The 17,687-nt window shown below is 61.2% G+C and overlaps 1 protein-coding gene across 1 annotated transcript; it reads right to left on the bottom strand.

Moving 5' to 3' along the window:
* Positions 1-1,054: 1,054 nt before the first annotated feature.
* Positions 1,055-16,242, bottom strand: GAREM2 (GRB2 associated regulator of MAPK1 subtype 2). Its single transcript, XM_045884233.3, has 6 exons — positions 16,012-16,242; positions 13,014-13,154; positions 6,911-7,041; positions 5,176-6,204; positions 4,091-4,260; positions 1,055-3,574 (listed from the first exon to the last, which is right to left on the bottom strand). Exons 1-6 carry the CDS (start codon positions 16,121-16,123, stop codon positions 2,560-2,562), a joined length of 2,598 nt encoding a protein of 865 aa, XP_045740189.2. The 5' UTR covers positions 16,124-16,242; the 3' UTR covers positions 1,055-2,559.
* Positions 16,243-17,687: the final 1,445 nt, after the last annotated feature.

The raw sequence follows: 17,687 nt of genomic DNA, 5'->3' as shown, positions 1-17,687 counted from the left end.
TCTGCCTGCCTGCTCCTTTTTCTTCTGTCTTTGCCCTCCTGCTTTAAACCCCTCCCTTCAAGGAGCCAGAATGAAGCCTTGGGCTTTGGGGCTGTGAATGTGTTGGGAGAGTTCTAGGCAGCACCTTGAGAGAGAGACTGTGATGATGATAAAGGGGGACTTGGTGCACTAAAGCCTTCGAAATCTGGCCATGTTGACACGCTCTGGCAGGCCTCTGCTTGCCGTGGGGGAGAGGCCTGGCTGGCCAGAGCAGGTGACGTGCCATACGCTTGGAGGCCAGGTTTTAAGAGACTTCTTTCACCAGACTAATGTCTTGTAGCACAATGGCACCCAGTTCTTTTCATGGTGGGACTCACGTGTTCTCAGGATGTTAACATTGGAGTGAAGCAGAGGAGAGAATATTTTCCTGGTCAATAGATCTGCTCGTCTTGGCTGCCCCAGAGCATGGAAGGATGAATGGATCATCAGAGACCCCGCAGTGAGCCGTTCAAGGAATGCCGAGCCAACCCACCAGCGCCACAGCGCTCAAGAGCCTCCTGTCCGCCCTCCCAGTGCCCTCGGGGCTGGAGAGTCCCTCCGCTCCTGTCCGGGTAGCAGCAACTCCCACTATGTGTGAACAGCCTTGGGGCTCCTGCCCAGTCCGGCAGAGGGGCCCACACTGCACGTGTGCAGAACCGTAAGTCCCGGCATGCCGTGCCCTGACCCACGGCTGCTGCCTCTGCTGCGGCTGCCGGCCCCTCACAGACCCCTGGTGCCAGCTCTGTGGGGCCCCGCGGGCAGAGCGCGTCGCGCTGGCTCCCTGGACTACTCACGGTTGCTGCAAGGCCAGACCCTAAAACCAAGGCATCTGTGCATTGGGATTTTCAGATAACCAGTACAAAGTAGAGAACAGATCTCACCAGAGCCAGGAACGGGCTTCTAAATGGGGGCTCTGGGAGGGCCTCAGGCGGGCATTTGGTCAGTGCAGGAACTTAAACGTGGGCCCTGGCTGGTGATATGGAGCTTTCCACTCAGCAGCACTAGAAGGTAGGAATTAGGGTGAAACGGTGGTGGGAGCTGGAAGGTTCTTGTAGGGTAGGGACTGAGAAGGGGCTTTCAGAAGGGAACCCAGGAGTGGGCCACAGGCACACCCCATTCCAAAGTCCTCCCCTGCCCGGAGGCCTACACCTTGTACCTGTCGGGGCCCCGGCGCCCTCCAGAGGAAGAGAGCGTCGATGCCCAGAGTCGCACCCCCACTACTGTTGAGTGCTCTAGCATTTATTTCACGAGTCCTTGAGGATTCACAGAGTGATCGGCAAGGAAGCCCAATGCTTTAGCATCACAGTGTGTGTGCTCGACTTCTGACTCCCCCTCCCTGGAGCCGGAGGCGTCTGCTCGGGGCTCGAGCACCAGCATGGCTTCACTACGCTTAAGAGAAAAACGGAGGAAATAAATATCTAGGTAGGCTAGGTAAGGCAGAAGAGAAGGCTGGTCGGTCTGGGGCCTGCCGCCAGTGGCGTGAGGGGAGCTGGTGCGGCTCCGGGCGGACGGGCGGTTGGCCAAGTGGCCAGCCTGCTCCAGGTGCCAGCAGGTCTCCATGCCCACCAGCCAGGCCCCGGAGACCTGACGAGAGGCGACGAACACGCGCAGGAAGCCTGAGCTCCAGGAGCAGGGAGAAAGCCCGTCTTCCCAAACCACGGTGCTTTCTCTTTCCCACCCAACCCACCTGTGCGGTGGCAGAAAACCAGAGAAGGCCAGCATGTGTTTGCCACAGTCCAGTGAAGGGGGCAGGAGACGGGCGGAAGTGGGAGTGAGTGAAGGCCACTTGCCTCCAGAATCCAGCAGCTGACCGCAATCTACCTGCTCTTCCACCGAGTGAGAATCTTCTCAGACCGGACCCCACCCGGCAGGACGGGAGGCAGAAGCCGGGCACTGGCGACGGCAGGGGAACATCTGCCTCCCCAACTAGACGAGCAGGGCAGCAGCAGAGCTGGGCTCCCCCGGAGTCCTCACCCGCCCGTTGGCACCTGGCTCGTCCTTGAGCTGCCCGTGCTTGGGGCCAGGGCCCGAATTCATAGAAGCAGAAAGGAAGGGCCTCCCAGACATACAGGAACGGCCCCGGACTCTGGGGCAGCTAAGGCCAAAAGCCCACAGAGCACAAGAGGAGAGCGGGGGCACTTGGGGAATTTGTGCTTAAATTACGGACCATCTTCTTCCCTGGTCTCTAACCGGAACCTACAAGCTTGAGAAGTGCCAGATATCTGTGAAGCTCTGCATCAGGACAGGGGATGACAAACACCCCCTCCCCCACCGTGGGAATCACAGCAACGTGTCCCCAGGCCCAGGTGCGCACTGTGCCTTCAGCCCCCTCCCCACTCACTCGGCACAAAGGCCAGACGTCCCCACTTCCAAGTGTGTCTCCCCTGGATTCACTCGGAGGGGCTGCCTGGCTGCCTCAGTCTCGGCAGATTGTCCTGGCAGGAGGACCTGCTCGGGCGCGCTGCCCCCCCAACAGACGGGGGCTAACCCCCCGCGGCCTCCGCGCCAGCGTTCCAGCTGTGCGGCTACAAGCTGGGAACCTCAGATCTTGGGCCGCCAGCCTTTGATGAACTGCATGATCTTCTTGACCTGCAGCTTGGTGAGGTGGAAGTCATCTGCCAGGATGTCCTCACTGAGTTGCACAAAGATGCTGCCATCAATGCGTTCTCGGGCAAAGAAGCTCACCACATCCTCTGAGAGCCCGATGAAACGCAGACTTCGAGAGACTTCTTCCAGGGAGAGCGCAGACAGGTCAGCAGGAGGCTGCCAGGAGGAGGCATCCCGGCCTCCCCAGCCTGCAGCCCCCTCCCGGGGACTGGCAGGAGGCCCTTCCAAGCGCCCTTGGGTGAGAAGGAGCCGTCCTCCGCCTGCCTCGGGCCCCTGCAGGGCCACCAGTGACAGCGGGGTGGGGACCTGCCGCAGCACCAAACCTTCGGGTTCAAAGGCCTTGGGGGGTCCAAGTGGCGAGAGGCAGGGTGCCCCCACAGCTCTGGGCTCCTGACAGCGGAGCAGCTCGGGCTCTGGAGAACTGCCCTGGCCCAGCTCAAAGGGATCAAAGGGCTCCAGGGCTGGTTCCTGCCACTCAGAGGAGGAGGAGGAGGAGGTGGGACACGAGGTGGGAGCAGCTGAATAGGCCTGGCCTGGTGAGCCTGGGCCTGGGGGAAAAGCAGGGCTGGAGGTAGCCAGGGGACCCGAGCTGGTGGTGGGCCCAGAAGAGGAGGCCGCTGAAGGGCCGGAGGGGTAGGCAGGCCCCGAAAAGGGGTTGAGAGCTCCGAACGGAGCAAAGCGTTTCTGGGGGTGAGAGGGCTTGAACAGAGGCGGGCAGCTGTGGTAGGCCTTGACAGGGGTGTCCGCTCCCAAGAGGGAGGTGGCTCGACCGCTCAGGGGCTCTGCAAGGGCCCGGGCGGCCTGGCTGGGCTGCGTGGTCGAGGGCAGGGGTCCCGGGGGTGGGCGGCTGGAGGACTCGCCCGCCTTGCAGTCTCCCCAGGTGCATGGGTAGCAATAAAGGGAGTAGGCGTCCGGTGACGGAGAGCCACTGCCACTGCGAGACCCTGTCCTGTGGGCAGACACACACACACACGGAAGGGTCAGCCAGTGCAAGAGGGAAGCGCCACAGGCTCCCACGCAGGACACAGCAAACCGCTCTGCCAGGCCAGAGACGGCCACTGGGACCTCAGCACCACCCGCTCGCACCCCAGCCCCCGAGGCCCGAGACCCCCTGGGACTGCCCTGGTCTGTCTTCCAGCCTCTCCCACCCCAGGAAAAATTAAACTAAACTGCATTACATAAAAATTTTAATAGAGCAAGGAGCAGTCCATCCTGTGGCCGATCCCAGCCTGAGGGGACCCTGAGCAGTGTTCCCACCCAATCGTCAGCACTTAGGAACAAGCTGGAGCAGGAAGGTGGAAAGCAAAGCAGTGGGCCCCAGCCCCCGGCACCCTCGAGAACCTGCCCGCTCTGAACGGCAGGCCTGGACTCTTCCTCTCCCTCAGTACTGGCCCCCCTCTCCCCGCCCTTCCCCTCCTCAATCCCCCGCAGGAGGACCCAGCACCAAGAGCAGGCAGGGGCTCACCCGTCCTGGAGGCCAGACGAGTAGTAGGGGAGGCTGGAGCTAGGTGAGCGGCCGGGCTGCAGCTTGGGGAAGCGTGGGGGCACCGGGGGGCTGCCCGAGAGCCGGCCGCTGCCACTGCCACCCCGGGGAGGCACAGGGGGGGCATTGAGCAGGCGGCACTCCTCCTTCACCTGCAAGCAGAGCGCCATGACTCCACGCCCTGTCCCCAAGCAGTGGACACTCCTTACCTTCCCTTTCCCAAGCAGCTGGGCAAGGAGGGTGTCTGGGCCTGACACTTGGCCTTACCTCCAACTACTCACCCACCCCACCCCTTCTAGTCTCTCCAGCCTGTTTCACTCTGAGAGCCCACACACACCAACTCCCACGGCCCTGGAAATCCATCATGAAGGTAAGAGAATACAGAAGTAGATCCAAAGAGAAAGTCAACCTTTTCCTCCAGGAAAAGGAAAGTGGTGTGACAGGGAGAAGAAAGGGAAGGACAAGTATCTGCCATCTGATTCCCTTCTTTACAGGTCGAATACTCAAAGTGGACTCCCTGGGATATTAAAAGCTAGAGTCTATTTCTGTGGACAAGTATGGTTGGGAAATTCTGTGTTAGGTATAGATAGGGCTCCTTAATGCAGGACTTCTCAGAGCTTTTAATAAACCAAAGTTCTATGGCTCCAAAGTGAGGAGGGGGTGAGCTGGGAATCTTCCACTACATTTTTCTAAACTTATTCCATCATGGGACCTTCTTTTCACTGGACAATTTAAAGGACTCCTGGTTCTGTGGGACCTTCAGGGCTCATCCCAAATTCTCTCAAGCTGGAGACCTGCTAGCATCTTTGTCTCCAAAACTCCTAGCACCACTGTCTCTAGTATCCCTTACTACAAATACGCTCCTGTGTCTTTCCCCTTGTTCTCCCGTTCTTCCGCCCCCTCCTCCCAGGCCCCCCCCCCCGCCCCCCCGTCACACACTCCAGGGGCTGGAGCCCGGGGCTCAGGAGAACTGGCATCTGGCTGGCCACCTCCCTCCCTGGAGGAGAGCGAGCCCCCAGCTCGGCTCCCTGCCTCCCACCCTTCCCACCTCCATCGCAGCCACCCACCGCCTCGGACTTGGGGGGGACAGGAGGCGGCGGGGCCTCGGGCTCCAGGCGGGGCGGCCCAGCGGCCACGAAGGAGATGAGGTCGGGCCCGGGCTGCGGCCGAGCCCGGCCCTCGGCGAGGCCGTCGGCCGCCTGGTGCGTCCACAGCTCCTCGTAGGGGATCTCGGCGGGCGGCGCTGCGGGCTCGGGGGCGCCGGCCCAGTCCGGGCTCACGTACTCCTGGTCGCCGTCGCCGGGCGGGCCGGGGGCGCGGGCGGGGGCGCGCGGGGGCGCGGGCAGGCAGAGGCGCGCGCGGCGCGGGCTGGCGCAGTCGTCGGCCAGCTCGGCGGGGGCCTCGCGCACGGCCGTGGAGTACTCGTCGGGGTCGAAGCGCTCGCGGCAGTAGGAGGCGCTGTCGCGCACCAGGCGCTCCACGCGCGGGTCCCCGGCCAGGAGGCCCTGCGGCAGCGCGAAGCGCGGCGTGTCGGTGAGCAGCAGGAAGTGCAGCGGCGCCGGGCCCTCGCGGCGCAGCGCCAGCCCCAGCACCACGGTCTTGGAGATGATGCTGACCAGCTTGTAGCAGTGGCCCTCCCGCACCGGGTGCAGGTCGTAAGGGTTGCGCGGCGGCCGGCTGGGCACCAGCACGTTCACCGGGAGCCGCACGCGCTCGATGATGGCGCGCACCGTGTGCTCGCCCTCCTGCATCTGCAGCTCCAGCGGGCTGCGCGTGCTGAAGCGGCCCTGGCACTGGAAGGGCAGGCTCAGGCTCTCGTTGGTGCGGTGGTTCATGCAGATGAGGCAGGGCATCTTGCCCTTGATGGGCCTGGCGCCCCCGCCGCTCGCGGCCCCCGCGCCCCCGGGGCCGCCGCCGCCCACCCCGGCCAGCGCCCCGGCCCGGCCCAGCTTGCGCAGCAGCGTGGTGAAGCGCGAGCGCTCCTTGGTGGTCTTGGCGCACAGGATCTCCGCCTGGCCCATGAGAGTGAGCTCGTCGCCCGCGTGCAGCGTGAAGTTGTACACCTCGCTGTCCTCGCTGAATTCGCCCGACACCACCTGCGGAGACCAGGAACACGGCGAGGCCTTAGCCAGAGCCCCAGGGAAAGCCGCCCTTTGAGGCTCCCGGCGGGGGGGTGGGGTGGGGGGGCGCGTTCCCCGGGCTGACACCCGATCAAGACCACTGGACTGGGGGGTCGGGGACCCACCTTCCCTCCTGGAGAGGCCACATGGCAGCTGTGCAACCTTAAATGAGCTGGCTCTGGGGCCTAGTTGCCTCATGTAATAACTCTTAGTTGGAAGAATTGCTGTATGTACAGTGACCTACTTTGAAAATACCCAATAAATGACAATTTTATTATCGTTATCTTTACAATCTGGGCAGGAATAATGCTCCACCCACTCAACAAGGCTACTGTGAAGAGAAATGAATTGATGGATAAGGGTTTGTAAACAGTAAAGAGCGATCTGTACACAAATGGGGCCTATTGGTATTGTGAACCCCAACAACTACCCCTTACCAGTGGACACTAGGACAGGCTGCCCTGAAGGCCTCCAAGTCAGGGCCTGATGCTCCACACTTACTCCTGCCTCACCACCTTTCCAGAAAGGTCTGCAGGCCAGCGGGTCACACACCTAGCTCTTCTGATATGGCCAATCGTGCCAAATGCCGTCGGGGAGCTGCCAGGAGCCACACTGACCTTCTACCTAAGGGCAACCCTCCAACCAGCGATGGGGCATCCTGCCTGGTGTGGCAAGGACTGACCTTGACGCTGAAGGTGATGGCTTCCATCACAAAGATGCGGTCAGGGAAGACGCTGGCCACCTCCTCCACGCTGCTGAAGTACCTCACTGGCTCCCGCACATCCCGGGCCTGCTCCAGGAGCTTGAACTTCCCTACAAAGGAGGAACACAGGCTGCTAGGGCAGGCCTGTCTGCTAGTCCCTACTTCCTGCTACCCTCACCTCAGCCAGCCCCGCTGGAACTCCGGCGGGCAGAAAGGCAGGTTTGCACCCACAGGAGGTGGAAGGGGCTGGTCAGCTGGCTCAAGGGCAAAGGAGAGCACAGACCTAGCATCTGGAACCCCACGGAGAGCTTGTGGGTGGGTGAGGAGGTTAGCAGCTGCCTGCCCAGAGAAATCCGAGTGCAAAGAGGCAGCCGAACACTTGCACGCAGAGCTGGCCTCTAACCAAGCATCAATGTGGCACAGGAGATGCAGGCTCCTAGCTTTGTCCCAGCCCCACTCTGACTTGCTGTGACCCTAGACAAGCCCCTTCCCCTCTCTGGGTGCTCATGTGAGGGTGCTGGAGCAGGGGCTTTGGGGTCCTGTCTAGATCTGGCATCCAACGCGTCGACCTTGGGTGGCTGATCCATAGCGATGCACTGGGCAGGCCGGGGGCTCAGCCCGAGGCCTTGGAGGCCCCAGGAGAGCTGCTCAGACTCCAGCTCTGTTCCCAGACCCTGCCCTGGTCCAACATCCAGCCGCACCGTCCCAGAGACCTCTGACCAGAGCCCAGCAAAATCCCTCAGAGGCGGCCTTCCGAGCCTGCAGTCTAGGGCTGTTTTGGCTGGCTCGGCGGATGCCCCCAGCAGACACGGACTTCCAAAGAAGGAGGCTAATCCATGAAGCTGACACCCTTGTGTAAATGGTCTTACCTCACTGGCCACACACGTGTAATGTGCCCACCTTCAAGAGCACAAAGACAGGCTGCGAAAATCCTGGACATGTGGACGGATACCCTCTTCTCAGGCCTTCCACAGACAGAGGGGAATCTTAGGTGAGGGGACAACAGGCCAAGAGGAGGCAAGGTGGGTCTTTAGCTTCCATAGCCTTCCTGGAGGTGGTTGCTGCAGTCATGGTCCAAGCATTTATTCATTCCCCAGTTATGGAGCAGCCTCTGTGTGCCAGATGTTGGGCTAGACCTGACAGAGGGTGCAAACCCAGGGACTCGGACAGAGTGGGTGTGACAGTGAGCGCCCAGTACCGGCGGGTGGGGACCCGGGACTAGAGAGCCAGAGGACCGCGGAGTGAGTGGGAACCTGCCTGGCGGCCTGAGGGGATCCTGAGAATGAGAAGAGTTTTACGGAACAGACCGTCCCACATGGAAGAACTGGTGCAAACCAGAGTCAGGAGAGCAGACTGCCGGCCCTGGGCCCGACAGGGGAGTGCCTGTGCCCAGGCCTTGAGGAAGGGGACGACAGCCGGGGAAGTAGCATCCGGGTGATGAAAGGCTCTGAATGCCAGACTAAGGCGGAAGGATTCTACGCAGGAAGAAATGAGCTTTCGGCTTTTTAGCTTTTCTCCTAAATTCAATCCCAATGAGATCAAAGTCTTATACCTGAGGTGCACTGGTGGGAAAGCTGGGGCCATGTCTGCTGGGCCTCCAAGATTGGCCCCCTGGGTCTGTCTCCAAATAAGGTGAGTGAGGACATTGCCCGAACCAGTGGTGACTGCAAGGGTCTGAGGTGGACAGTGACGCTGACCATTCAAGACAGGCCCAGATTGAACTGGTACCTTCTGCCCTCTGCTCTGATCATCAAAGCCCTCAATGAACCACCAAGAGACAGAAAGAAGCAGAAAGACCTGAATCACAGTGGAAACATCACTTTTCAGGAGACTGTCAACACTGCCCCACGGAAGTGGCACGCATCATTAGCTAGAGAACTCTCTGGAACCATTCAAGAGATCCTGGGGACTGCCCAGTCTGTAGGCCGCAATGTTGATGGCCGTCACCTTCGTGACCTCATAGATGGCATCAACAGTGGTGCAGCAGAATGTCCCACTAGTTAAGAACCAAAAAGGAAAGTATTTCAATAAAGGGTCATCCGACCCCCCCGCCAAAAAAAAAGAAAGAGAAAATAAAAAGAAATGAAAGCAATTACAGTGTGTTTTGAGCAAGGAAATGCCAAGATCCAAGTTGAGCTCTGTAAAGAAAGTGTGGGCGGCCGGCCGGTCAAGTCAATCAGCCAGGGACTGTTCTGCAGCAGAGCCCAGACGGTGGCTGGGGGAAGAGCGAAATGGAACAAAGGGGTACGTGGAAGGAAGCCTGGGGTGGCAGATGAGGAGTAGGCAGGGGAGGAGAGGACTCGGGCCACCACGCCTAGCAGGAATAGAGCTGGCAAAACAGACTCTTAATGCTAGACAACAGGGCACCTGGGTGGCTCAGTTGGTTAAGCGACTGCCTTCGGCTCAGGTCATGATCCTGGAGTCCCTGGATCGAGTCCCGCATCGGGCTCCCTGCTCGGCAGGGAGTCTGCTTCTCCCTCTGACCCTCCCCCCTCTCATGTGCTCTCTCTCATTCTCTCTCAAATAAATAAATAAAATCTTAAAAAAAAAAATGCTAGACAACAAACTGAGCGTTGCTAGAGAGAGGTGGGCAGGGGGTGGGCCACATGGGTGATGGGGATTAAGGAAGGCACTTGTGATGAGCACCAGGGGGTGTATGTAAGTGATGAATCCCACACCTGAAATCAATATTACACCGTACGTTAACTGGAATTTAAATAAAAACTTGAAACTATGAGAAAGAAAAAAAGGAGACAAAAAAAGAAAGAAAAAATGGAGCTGGCAGAGCTGCTAAGCGAAACTGGGGACCCGGAAGTAACATGCTGTGGGGCTGGAGCCAGTCCTGAGGAGGCCAACTGAGGGGGTGGGAGGCCAGGAAGGGGTGCTCCTGGGGGGGTCGGGGGCAGGGCTTGGGGATGCCTGGTCAGAAGTTCAGACTGAAGGTCACCAGCCCACGGGTGGAGTCTTCCTAGGGCAGGGAAGACAGCTCAAGGAAAGAAGAACAGAAGATCTTAACGCTCTGGGAACCCTCTTCCCAGAAAAATGCCCACAGCGAACTCCTGGCATGAACACAAACACCATTTTGTATACAGTGTGGGGGGTCCTGGATTCCCCAAAACCCAGCCAGAATCCCAGACTGAGGACCCCCCACCGGGCCTCCCCAGTGCTGGGTAGGAAACACGAAGGGCCAAGGACAGACTCCATGAGCATCTAGAAGCAGGAAAGAAGTGAGAGCGGAGAAAGAGAAGAGCAAGTGCCCCGGAGAAAGCTGGGGAGGGAGTCCTGCCCCCACCACTCTGAGACCCTCGAATGAAGACGTGCCTCAGCCCTCGAGGGCAGCAGGGATGCCGGGGGAGGGGCCCAGCAGGGAACAGCCGTCTGGGGGTCGGGTGGCAGGACTTGCACCTCGGCTACCTTCCCACCGGGAGCGCTGCCCCTCCCTCACCCGGTGTCCCCCCCACCCCCCAAGCCCCCCCACCCCAAGCAGCCATGCGGGGCGAAATGCCCGCTGCCTCCTGTGGGGAGAGCCGGAGCCAAGTCAGGGCTGCAGCCGGGGGAGGATGTGGCCCGGGGATCGATGTAACCATGGTAGCCGGCACCACCCCCTCGGCCGCAGCCTGAGCCCGGCACCGGTCATTACTGCAGGAGGAAGGAAGGAAGGGAAGCCTCCCGGGAGTGAGGCGCTAGCCCCTGGAAGCCTTTACTCCCCCCTGCAGCTTCTTCTCCTGCCTTCCCCCGGCCCGAGGCCCCCGCAGGCCCAGGGAGCTGCCCCCCCCCCCGCCCCCCGCCTGCCCCTGCTCCCTGCCCTCCCCTCCTAGAACACATGTGTGCTGCCTGGCGTCCCGTCCAGCCCGAAGCAGCCCTGCTTATCTCCCCTCCTCCCAGCACCCGACCCCGGCAGCCGTTCCCTCAAGAATGATGGGTAAATGTGCACACTTGGGGGTGGACAGACCCGGCTGTAGCCCATCTCTGGCACCAACCAGTTGTGTGACCTTAGGCAACCTATTTACTCTCTGTAGGCTTCAGTTTTCCCATCTGTGAAATGGAAGCATACGGCCTAGCGCCCCGTGTGCCAGCCGCCGCTGACCAGAGCCACCTGGCCCCGCGCTCGGGGCGGTGGGGGCTGCCTCAGAGCAGCCAGGTTCCCCCGGACTCCCCGGGTGCGGGGCTGCACTCCCCACCCCCGCGGCCCTCCGGTCCGCAGCCACTGCCCCCGCCCACCCTATTATTAATTCATTAGGAGGAACTGGGCTGTGCTCTCAGCTTCCTCCTTACCCCGCCCCTCCTACTCCTAAGGGGCCTGGCCTCCCCTCCCCCACCGAGCCACCCACTGGAAAGATGCTGATGGGGATGCTCCTCTCCTACAGGCCAGCTGTCACCTCATGACCACAGGGTCCACATGCACTCAGGGGCACCAAAAGACATAGGGGAAGGGCTAGAAGCCTCCTGCTCTCACTCTTCCCTAGGAGGTTCTGTGCCTTGGTTTCCCGGATTCTTAATCACACAACTGAAATAGGAAAGTAAAGTCACACTTCTGTCAGTGAGGGCTTTTTCCAATTTTTGCTTTTTTATCCCAAGAAGAACTGGGACCTCTGCCTGGACGAACACCAGATAGATACCCAGCCTGGGAAGTTTCTAGCTTCTAAGCAGGCCTTCTCAAGGGCTCAGGGCTCAGGACAGAACCCCAGGTCAGAAAGAACCTGAGAGAGTTTTCTCATCTTTTAAATGCGCTGTGAGGGCTATGGGGGCACCAACTTCGCAGTGTTGTTGTAAAGAGCAGAAGCCTTTGTCTTAGTCCTGTCCCCCCTGGTTGAGGAAGGGCTGGGGGTGGGGGGCAAGCTACTGGAGTTCCTGGAGCCTCACTTTGTGAGTTAAATGGAATTAATAAGACTTTCTCACAGGGTGGCCGTGGGGATAAAATGATGAAATGCTCAGCTCAGTGTCTGGAAGGCAGCCATGGATGGGTTTAACACACAGGAGCTGTGTGGTCGTGGGCTCACATGGGGGCTTCGCTGGGATGGAGCCACCAGATTCCCATCCTTCCCACCCAGGTGACGACAGCCCTGCATTGCTGGTGTGGTGCAAGCAAGCACCAGCCCAGGAGTCAGGTTACTGGGGTTCTAGCCCATGCTCTGCTTCTTACTAGCCGTGTGACCCTGGGCAAGTCCCTTCCCTCTTAAACCCTCTGTTTTATCATGCGTAAAATACAAGGGCTGTATTTTCCCTCTCCAGCAGCAGGATCCTTTCTTCAAACAAAATCTGATGTAGATCAACATCATATGTATAAAAGATAAAAGTAGTTCATTAGCGTAATCTTATTTAAAAGTCTAAAACATTAACATTCACTTATAAAGTCAATCAATGAAAACAACGAATTTAACACAAAAATTGGGAAGAACAGGGCGCCTGGGTGGCTCAGTCGTTAAGCGTCTGCCTTCGGCTCGGGTCATGATCCCAGGGTCCTGGGATGGAGTCCCACATCGGGCTCCCTGCTCTGCGGGAAGCCTGCTTCTCCCTCTCCCACTCCCCCTGCTTGTGTTCCTGCTCTCGCTGTCTCTCTCTCTGTCAAATAAATAAATAAAATCTTTAAAAAAAAAAAAAATTGGGAAGAACAGGATTACAGTGGGCAGGGGCAGCCAGATACTCAGCCCAAGCATCCCTTTGCTTCTGAAGGGCTTTGGTTGCACGCCACTGAGAAGATCCTGGCCGTGTTCTCCTTGAGGGTCTGTACCAAGCAGGCTTAATGAGGCAGCTCACGGAACACAGCCCAGGTCTCTCGCTGGGCTTAAGGTTTGACTCCTAGCAATCTGAGAGTGTGGGTATTTTTTTTAATCAGTTGTTCAAAATCTATTTTAAAATAAAATGTGAATCAAAGGTTTTCAACAAGAAAACCAGGACTTCCCAGAGCAGTATGAAAACCACTGGACCCTAACCCTAACCGCCCCCTGCCCGCCAGGCCCTGGCTCAGCCCTGTGGCTCCGGGGAAAGGGTGGTCACCAACAGCTTCTCCCAAGCCCCACCTCCTACCCTCCTGCCTCCACCCCCCAGCGGCTCTATGTCATCTGTCCCTGGCTGGGCACACCTGGGTACTGCAGGGGGATGTCAATCTTGGGTCCGATGACGTAGTGGCCCTCCTCCAGGGTATGGGCTGTCACTGTTGTCCACTGGCGGCAGGAGTGAATGAGCAGGATGTCTCTCTCACTGACACCCTCGGCATACTCCCCTGGGAGGCGAAGGACGGAAGAGGAGGGAAAGGTAAAGCGAACATCAGGAGGGGCAGAGAGAGTAGGGAGGCTGACTACTCTAAGACCCTGCCTAGGGGCAGCTCCCCATGAGCCTGTCCCGGTCAGCAAGGCTCAGGGGATAAGCAGTTTGCCGGCTGTGGCCTCAGGGCTGTGAGTCATGCCCCGTCTCCCAGGGCCAATTCCCGCCCCTGACAGGGCCCCAGCAACCAGCCCAGCCATAGTCCTGAGTCTTTCACCTGCTGTCCCAGGCCCAGTGCTGCTTGGGGCCCTGGGGCTGGGGGGGGCGGGCGCGGGGAGGAGCACCTCCCAGCAGATTTGCCAGCCCTGTCCTCCAGGAGCACTTAGACCCATGGGGAGGTGGAAGAAATGTGAACGGAGAAAACAGACCACCTTTGACGTTGAGTGGAGGTTGTCTGGGCACTCCCAGAGGGGAGCAGCCAACTAGCCGGGGGTGGGGTGAGCAGCAGACCCTAGAGCTGGCCCGCAGGACCACCAGCGGGGTTCTCAGCCCCCAAGTCAGTGCCTGAGCCAGGCAAGGAGGCCTGTCCCAGCCCTATCTGTGTTGGAGGCACAGACAGGGCTGAGACAGGGCTGTCCGTTGTGAGTCCCAGCTGAGGGCTCCCCCCAGCACCATACATCCCTCGAGTCAGAAGAAGAACAGGGCTTGGAGGAGCTGATTCCTGCCTCTCTCATGGGCAGCCCTTTTACACGCATTGCCCCAGGAAATTCCTACATTCAGGGGATCGCAAAGGAGAGGGAGGAAAGTCTCAGATACCCCCTAGCCCCTCGCAGAGAGGCTGTTTCTTGGCCCGCCCTTTGTCAGCCCTTCACCCTCCCAGTCTCTGGAACACTGTGATGAGGTTGGGGGGGGTGGCTTTCAGGGGGGGCCTAGTTCTGGGGGAAGCTGCACTGGGGCAGAGGTGTTGGGAGGGGCCTGGGCCCAGGAGTTTCCAATCCCAGCAACGGTTTCCAGGGGAGCCGGAGCGGCCTCCTGGCTGCAGCTGGTGGGCAGGGGTGGGGGGGGACGCCTCCTTCCCAGCCCTCTCAGACACAACTGACTAAATTGCTGCCACCCAACCGAATGGGAAGTGGTTTATCCTGATGCCTGAGGGCCCCATGAAGTGTGTGGGGAGGATGTGTTCAGGTGCTTGGGGGAGGGCCTGGCTCCCACTGTGTTGGAGGGGGTCTGAACCTTCCTCCTGGGGCCCTCCCCTCCGGGGGCAGAGAAAGCTCTCCTAAACCCCGGCCCACCCTTCCACAGGGACACGGGTCACGGTCCCAACAGTCGAGGCAGCACAGCCACCTGGCCCAGTGACAGACAGGAGCTGGTCACCCCACTGACACAACTCAGTCCCACAGCCCCACTAAGGGGCCTCTCCCAAACGCAGAGGCATACAAGGACCTTTAAGACTTCAAGACATACTTTGTTCGCATAGCCACGCTCATGGTGACCACAGCCACAGCCCCCACGGTCACAGCTAGACCATCACCAGTTGTCCATGCATTCATCCATTGGGTCAGTAAGTCCATAATCTTTATTAAGCAGGATGTCTCCCTTCAAGGAGGATGCAGCCCAGCGTTAAGACAATAAGCTATTACAATGGGTGCACAGGACTCAAGTCAGGGGTGCCAGAGGGGTCCTGGGAGTCCAAAAGAGGCCTGCCCAGACCGGGGAGCTTAGAAAGGACCCCCAGGAGGGAGAGATGCCCAAGAGGATGTGTGGGGGGAAGTGGCCAGGCAGAACCCAGGGCCCGCTCAGCCCATTCACAGGCAGACACATACAGCCTTGAGGCTGACACGGACGGTCTCGGGATCACACGCCGACGACCCGGAGAACAAGACGCTGCGCGGCTGAGCCCCTCTGTCCGACGGCCCGGGCACGGACGCCGCCACGCAGTGCGCTCGCGAAACGCGCGGAGGCTCACGGTGCCCACTCGTCGCCGCGGTCGGAGGAGGGGCCGCGGGCCCCAAGGAGAGGAGAGGAGCCTGTGGCCGCGGACCCCATTAGCATTCAGGGAAGCGAGTGTGCCAACGCGGGCCAAACCCCTATTCTTCTCACACACAAAACCCCCGGCCTGGCTGCCAGCCCCGGCTCCCGCCCCTCCTCCAGCCGAGCAGCTCCCCTTCCTCCAAACGGTCCCCTCACTCCGTGCAGCCTCCAGGCGTCCCCTTTCGGGCCCCCATGCAGAGTCCCATCGGCAGAGCACCCGCGCCCCTGGGAAGTGGGGCAAGATGTGGGGGAGGGCCGGGGACTTGGGGGCACGCCCGGCGGGAGGGCCAATCATTCGGGTCTCTCCCCGAGGTGGCCTGCCCGCCTGGGGCCGCAGACTGCTCCCCAGGACGCGAAAGGAAGGTGCAAGAAGGGTCCCAAGAGGGGCCAAGCAGGGCTGGGGGGCGGCGGCGGTGGGAAGACAGAGTCGGAGGCCCAAGGGATGCGGGAGGATCGAGGTGAGAGGCGGGAGACAAAGGGACGGAGGGGGCGCGGCCCGGGCGGGGGTCTGAGCGCGGCAGGGAAAGGGATGCACGACGGGGCGGGCGCGGGGCCTCCGCCGCGCTCCGGGTTCTAGCTGGCCCGGAAAACTCTGTCCCGGCCGGGCCTCAGTGCCTGTCCCGGATTTCTGTCCCGGTGCCCGTGCGCAGGGCCCAGGAGGCGGCGGACCCTCGGCTCTCGGGCCCCGGGTCTCCAGGGAAGGCGCACCGGGAGCTGCGCGGGACCGGCGCCGGGAGCGGGAGGGCAGAGGCCACATCCTCACGCCCCCCCATCCCCCAGCACCTGCCCCGAGAGTCCCCGATTTCCCCGCGGACCCCCAGCCGCCCTCCCCCGCACCCCGGTACCTGGCCCGAGGCAGGCGAGCGTGGGCAGGCGGCAGCGGCTGACGATGAGGTCGAGCGGGAAGGCGCCCATGCTCCAGCGCAGGCCGGCCAGCCCGGCCGCCAGCTTCTCCATGGCATGGGCGCCCCCGACGGCCAGCCCCGCGTGGCCCGGGCTCCCGCGCCCGCCGCCACCTCCTGGGGCCGCCGCGGCGCTCCCCGCCTGGCAGCCCGGCCGGGGCTGCGGGCGTCACGTGGCCGGCCTCCCCGCGGGGCGCCGGCCCCCGCCCCCGGCCCTCGCCCCACCCCCCGGCCCGCGCCCGCAGCCGCCGCCAAGTCCCGCCTCCCCGCCCCGCGGGGCGCGCCGGCCCCCCTCCCCGGGCGTGCAGGTGACAGCCCAGGACCGAGGACCCCGGGCGGGCGCCTGGAACGAAAAGGAAGATGCGCGGCGGCATCTCCGGGTCGGGGCAGAGGGCAGCTTCCTCGACCCCGCCGAGTGCGTCTGGAACCCCTTTCTCCGCCGGGAGCGGCGCCTCTCCTCGGCCCCTTGTGCCACCGCCCACCCCGGGTCCGCTCCGCTTCCCGAAGCTCCTGCGCAGAATTCGGCAGCTGCGGTCGCGGCGGCCATGGCATCTATCACCTCCAGCTTCACAAAGCCCGGCGAGGCCGCCTCATTAACCCCATTTTACCGATGAGCAAACTGAGGCTCAGAGAGGTCAAGTGGCAGCTCGGCTTGTGTCCTGGTTTGACTTCAAAACCCTACTGCCTTCCCCGATACTCGCCGCACCCCCCCCCACCCCGAGCCCCCACTAAAGAGCACTTGCCAAGCTCCCAGTGCCCTGGAACCGATTTTCACGGGTCCTGCGGCCGGATAGCTCCAGCACACACACAGCACGCCACGCACAACCGCTCCGACTGAGGCCCAAGCAGGTGACTGGTGGTGGAGTCTCCTCTCTCAGGCGGATTGTCCCGTCTCTCCTTCCCTTAAGTTGCTCTTCCTTTTCTGCTGCCCACACCTCCTCCTTCCAATCCCTTGTGGCTCCAGTGCGGGACCTCCTCTTGGGGAGCCCTTCCAGAAGGTGCGGTGGCTTCGGCGGGGGACGCGCTGCCAAAGGACCCCCGTGGCCCTCGATGTGTCTGCGGTGCCTTCTGCAGGTGAGCAGGGGCGGGTGCAGGCCTGCGGAGGGGCCTGGGCCGCCAAAAGTAGGCCTTAGCCCCAGCTGGTCCTTAAAGGGCTCCATGGACTCTAGTCCTCAGCCTCCCAACCCAGGGAGACCCCCACACAGGTGCATGCAAACCCTCTCTTCGAGGGGACTGACCTCCCACATCGTGTGACCTGAGCCCCATGAGCAGTGGCACCAGAGAAGGTGAACACAACTTCACAGTGGGAAGACATTTCTGATCACTTGTCCCATCTCCATCTTTTGCAGAGGAAGCAAGGGCAACTCCAAGAGCAGGAATGCCTGGCTCCCAAGATAACAGAACAGGAAAGCAGAGGAGGCCGGCCTCCGCCAGTGCTGACTCCATAACCAGGCCCACGGGCCCGCAGCCCAGCGGAGGCCGCCTCCCTCCATGTCCACTGCCCCGAGGCTGAGCGGCTGGCCCTCGGGCTCGCTCTTCCTTCAGCCACCACAGCTGTGACTTGGGCTAACCCGGATGGTCTGTGGGGTGGGGAGGAGCACGCTCCTGGGGAAGTGGGC

This window comes from Mirounga angustirostris, unplaced genomic scaffold (genome assembly GCF_029215605.1).
Source record: "Mirounga angustirostris isolate CCGP_5_RB_7025 unplaced genomic scaffold, mMirAng1.0.hap1 SCAF_10, whole genome shotgun sequence".
NCBI classification, from domain to species: Eukaryota; Metazoa; Chordata; class Mammalia; order Carnivora; family Phocidae; genus Mirounga; species Mirounga angustirostris.
This window is presented reverse-complemented; position numbering and strand designations above follow the sequence as displayed.